Genomic DNA, 5,867 nt, shown 5'->3' with positions numbered 1-5,867 from the left:
ACTTATAGCTGGTCTGATATCGTTGCAAATGTTCCTTTGACCATTTTTTCCGAAATCTATTCAACATTTGCCTCAGCAACTGCTAACGTGATAAGCGAGACATTTTGAGATGCTCCAATGAAGGTTCAGGTATGACAGTTAGTGAACCATCTACAAGAAAGTGACCAGGTGTCAGAACTTCTAGATCAGTTGGAACTTCAGTAAGGCCACTGAGGGATCGTGAATTGAGAACAGCTTCTATTTGAATGAATATGGTACTCAATTCTTCGTAAGTGAGTAAATGATCGCCGACAACTGGGCGTAAATGAATCTTCACCGATTTAACCCCTGCTTCCCACTTTCCTCCAAAATGAGGGGCTGCGGGAGGATTGTAAATCCATTAAGTGCCATCTTTTGCTAAAGGTGAAGAAATAACTCCGAGTTTTTTAGATGATGATGAAAAAAGCTGTTTCAGCTGGGAATTGGCTCCTTTCAAATTCGTACCACAATCACTGCGTAATGTTGCACAAATGCCACGTCTAGCAGTAAATCTCTTATAAGCTGCTATAAAGGCTTCTGCTGTATAGTCAGTAACTATTTATAAATGAATAGCTGAACTTACTTCACATACGAATAATACAGGGTAAACTTTATAAGTCTTAGATGATCGTCCTTTCCAGCTTTTGATTGAAAAAAGGCCCAGCGTAATCGGTGCCAGAATGAAGAAAAGCACGTGATGGTATAACTTGGGTAGAGGACAATTGTCCCATTAATTGCTCTGATCTTTTCTATCTAGAACATGTCACACACTTCCCTATGAACGACTTATTTGGCGTTCTTCCTCCTAAAATCCAAAATTCATGTTTTATATAAACCAATGTTACTTGCACACCACCATAAAGTGTACGTTGATGTGCATCATCGATGACGAGATGTTTAAAGTGCGTCGCTTTTCGCACATGCACTCACTCTAGCGCCCTCTAACCAAGTCCCCAATCAGACCGTTATCAATTTTAATATCTCACGAAAAATATCAGCGTGCTTTTACAGATTTGGCAAATCCTAGTTTGGTTGCAAACACTGCAGAAACCATTGAGGAATTTGTATGTGAAATGTATGCAACCAAAAAAAATAAGTTAAAAAAGATTCGAAAAGTAAATGAAGCGCGATCTCGGATATTTACGCAAAATTATGGTATGATTGATGATATGGAGAAATTTAAGAAGAAAGTTGTATCGTTCGATGCATCTAATTTGCCACCATGCTTAAGAGAATTAGAACAAAAAATTTTAAGAACGGCATACATATCAAATGTATGGATAAATGCCTATAAAAACGTTCCATCAACATTAGATCCAACCGATTATGAATGGAGTTTAGGGAGTATACGTTGAAATGGTTTGAAGGCCCCGAAACCCCGGAGAATATTAAGGACATTATAATACCATCTGAAATTCCGCAAGGTAATAACAAATTATTAAATCTCAATATTAATTAAAACTATCTTAAAAAATACAGAAAATAGTAAGAAATACTGTTTTAAGTCTAACTAATTAAAATTAAGTGAAACTTACTGAAAAAGAACATGAGTTGCCGTTTGAAGGATTGATTATGATATTCGAAAAATTGTTTAGATTCTACAGAAAGCGACGAGGATTGCGAGATTTCTGACCATGAAAATAATGATGATGATAATGATGAAGAAAGTGAAGTTATATGTAGATCGCGACAGTAATAAACCCTCTGAAGAAACAGAATCAGATGAAAGTATTGAGTTCTCATTGTTTTGTTACTTTCTATTGAATAAAATTGTTATATTTCTTAGTTTCAACGATTTATTCTTATTTATTTCAACTTTAAGAAAACAATCTTTTAGAATGATATTGACGCTTGTACCTTCACAAATCGTCTGCCACTCGATATTTTGTCTATTTAATAACTAAGTATTGCAAGGACAAAGAGGCAGACTGTAAAAAATTGCCAAAAATTAATATTTTTTTTTGCAAATTAGAAATAGTTTTGCACTATCATGTATACGTTATATTCGTCTGCCATTTTCTTTATTCAACATTTTGAATTGTTAATTTTATACTCACACAAGTTTTAAACTGTAAAAAATTGCTCCGAGTTATTGTAAAAAATGTGTTAATACACTAGTGCGTCTGACACATTTATACATCTGCGAACAGTCTGCTTTGTGAAATTTCGTCAACTTTACGCTAACATTATCCTAAATTGTGCTTAGCAGACTGTAAAAAATTGTTCCTAGTTACACGATTTAATTGCTAACTAACATAAGTACGCTTTATTCTTGTACTGGAGAAAACCATCTGCCAATAAACTTTTCATGGATTGCGCAATCTTGCCTTGTGCTCAAATAAATGGCAGACTGTAAAAAGTTGTATCAAGAAACTACTTTCTTTTTGCTAACTAAAGTTAATGTTTAAGTATGCATTAACACGTAACGAAGATTTTTAAGTACATCTATCTACAGCTTGTGGCTGTAAATATTTCCCCTATCAATCGCAGACTGTAAAAAATTGTTCCATTTTTTGTGTTACAAGCGCCCGGACTAAAACTGATTTTAGCAATGGGACGCTTAAGCGGAGAATACTGAGTTTTTGCAGTAACCACACGAAGTTGTCCGTCTTTGCTTGGATGTATTTCTACGATTCTACCCAAAGGCCATTTTGCTGGTGAGTATCTCTCATCGATTACTAGAACAAGTAATCCTTTTTTAATAAATGAATTAGCTTGAGTCCACTTATAGCTGGTCTGATATCGTTGCAAATGTTCCTTTGACCATTTTTTCCGAAATCTATTCAACATTTGCCTCAGCAACTGCTAACGTGATAAGCGAGACATTTTGAGATGCTCCAATGAAGGTTCAGGTATGACAGTTAGTGAACCATCTACAAGAAAGTGACCAGGTGTCAGAACTTCTAGATCAGTTGGAACTTCAGTAAGGCCACTGAGGGATCGTGAATTGAGAACAGCTTCTATTTGAATGAATATGGTACTCAATTCTTCGTAAGTGAGTAAATGATCGCCGACAACTGGGCGTAAATGAATCTTCACCGATTTAACCCCTGCTTCCCACTTTCCTCCAAAATGAGGGGCTGCGGGAGGATTGTAAATCCATTAAGTGCCATCTTTTGCTAAAGGTGAAGAAATAACTCCGAGTTTTTTAGATGATGATGAAAAAAGCTGTTTCAGCTGGGAATTGGCTCCTTTCAAATTCGTACCACAATCACTGCGTAATGTTGCACAAATGCCACGTCTAGCAGTAAATCTCTTATAAGCTGCTATAAAGGCTTCTGCTGTATAGTCAGTAACTATTTATAAATGAATAGCTGAACTTACTTCACATACGAATAATACAGGGTAAACTTTATAAGTCTTAGATGATCGTCCTTTCCAGCTTTTGATTGAAAAAAGGCCCAGCGTAATCGGTGCCAGAATGAAGAAAAGCACGTGATGGTATAACTTGGGTAGAGGACAATTGTCCCATTAATTGCTCTGATCTTTTCTATCTAGAACATGTCACACACTTCCCTATGAACGACTTATTTGGCGTTCTTCCTCCTAAAATCCAAAATTCATGTTTTATATAAACCAATGTTACTTGCACACCACCATAAAGTGTACGTTGATGTGCATCATCGATGACGAGATGTTTAAAGTGAGAATCTCTTGGCAAAATGTACGGATGTTTAGTACTATAAGATAACTGTGAAGCTTGTAGCCTTCCTGCTAATCGCAGCTAATGCTCGTTGTGAAGCATTGAATCACACGAATTTTTGTAGTAAAATCTTCAGTCACTCAAATTCAGCGAGGAAAGGATAACATATTTAAATCTTGCAATAAAATCAAAAAATTTGTTCCACTGATTAGATACCTGCTCTGGTAACGAATTATCCCAATCCAGTTTTAAAGACCAAAGTTCTTGCATGTAAATCTTTGCAGAGATAATTAATGATGTTATTAAACCAATCGGGTCAAAGAGTCGGGCGACTATTGACAATACAATACGTTTAGTTAGTTGCTCGGGCATTAAAACAGACCGAGAGAATGAAAACTTGTCTGAAGCTGATTTCCAACTCATTCCGAAAGCGTGAACAGTAGCAGCTTCATCTATTGGTACTGAAGATGGAAAAAGTTGATTATCTGTCGATACATTTTGTAAAACAGCCGAATTATTACTAGTCCATTTTTTAAGAGGAAAACCGCCCGCCAAGCACAATTCGTTTAATTGCCGTACTATAGTTTGAGCTTCTATGACAGTATTTGCTCATCCAAATACGTCATCCCCATATCTGCCTTTCTTTATAGCAGGTACAGCTAATGGAAATTTTGAACCTTCATCTTCAATCAGTTGTTTTAACTCACGAAGAGCTAGAAATGGCGCACACGCCATACCATACGTTACAGTGGTTAACTGAAAGCTAACGGTTTCGTTATCTATATTCCAGAGAATTCGTTTAAAATGTCAATCGTCAGGATGAACTTTAACTTGGCGAAACATCTTTTCTATATCAACTGAAAAAACATACATAAATATCCGAAACCATATTAGAACATCAAAAAGTTTTGTTTGAAGTTTTCTCCATTGTGAAGAACGTCATTGAGTGATACCCCTACAGAAGTAAGGCTTAATGCATTAAATACTACTCGAAGCTTGGTGGAAACACTACTTTCTCGTATGACTCCATGGTGAGGTAAATAATAAGAGTGTTTACTTTCATTAGACTTGTCGACAGGTAACATATGATTTAATGTTTCATAGTAACTTAGAAACATTGTATAAGCTTGTTGAAGAATTGAATCAGTTTGAAATTTCTTCAATAATGGAGACAACATGCGTAAGGCTTTAGCTTTAGAATCCCCCAATAGTTCTGTTGATTTTCTAAAAGGTAATCTAACGACGTAACGTCCTTCAGAATCGCGGAAGTGAGTGGATTTAAAATGGTCTTTACATTCTTGTTCTTCATTAGTTAAATTCGATTTTGAACTCGAGGATACTTCTTCCATTTTCCAAAATCGTTGAAGAATGTCATTCAACTCTTCATCGACTAATACATGAAAACTATGAATGTCAGACTCTAAGTGTGAGTCTTGTGACGGTCCAAACAATATCCACCCGAAAATAGTAGATTGAGCTGTGGGAGTATTTTTCGGGCCTCGACGTAGTTCATCTCGTTATATTTGACCATAATAATCAGCACCAATAATGATGTTAATAAAATTGGCCAAATGAAAATAGGGATCTGCAAGCTTCGTAGTATGTTCTGCAGATGTAACAATTTAAAGTCATTCTTGTTGAACGAAGGCATATTAGAGATAAGTTTTCGAAAAATATATGCCCTGATACTGAGTTCATCTGAAGATAGAAAATGAGGTATTAATTTTAAAGATACTACGCCTCGGGTCTTCCCAGCCTTTATAGCGCCAATGCTTATTAGTGATAGCTAAGATTTTTGTCTTGATAGTTTGAGATTTTGTACTAAACTTTCAGAAATTAATGAAACTTGGGATAATGGATCAAATAATACTTTTACTTGGATCTTTTCATTAGTACTTGAACAGGCTATAGTTTGAATGATATCTAACAAAACTGGATATTGTTGATTTAGAAGGATGACTCGATGCCCAGTTTGTTTTAGCTAACGTTGTGTCTGAAGTACTTTGCTGCGTGGAGCTTTCAACATGTTGAGATGAATTACTTTGATGAATTGAGCTATGATGTTTCTTTCCACATTTGGTACATCTTTTAGTAGAATGACATGCTGAAACTGATTCTCATTCGTGAAAGATGCAGAATCCTGACTTATGATTAAACAGAGATTATTCTCACCAACATTATACAATTATCCTCACCAACATTATAC

At 35.7% G+C, this 5,867-nt stretch overlaps 1 protein-coding gene across 1 annotated transcript; it reads right to left on the bottom strand.

The window, feature by feature from the left end:
• Positions 1-4,551: 4,551 nt before the first annotated feature.
• On the bottom strand, positions 4,552-5,010 carry LOC108629922 (uncharacterized). The gene has a single exon (XM_018032883.1). The coding sequence runs from the start codon at positions 5,008-5,010 to the stop codon at positions 4,552-4,554; it is 459 nt and encodes a 152-aa protein (XP_017888372.1).
• Between the last annotated feature and the right edge of the window lie 857 nt (positions 5,011-5,867).

Source organism: Ceratina calcarata, unplaced genomic scaffold (assembly GCF_001652005.2).
Source record: "Ceratina calcarata isolate Rehan_Ccalc_2016 unplaced genomic scaffold, ASM165200v1 scaffold594.2, whole genome shotgun sequence".
NCBI lineage: Eukaryota > Metazoa > Arthropoda > Insecta > Hymenoptera > Apidae > Ceratina > Ceratina calcarata.
The sequence above is the reverse complement of the archived record's forward strand: the minus strand, read 5'-3'. Positions and strand labels throughout refer to the sequence as shown.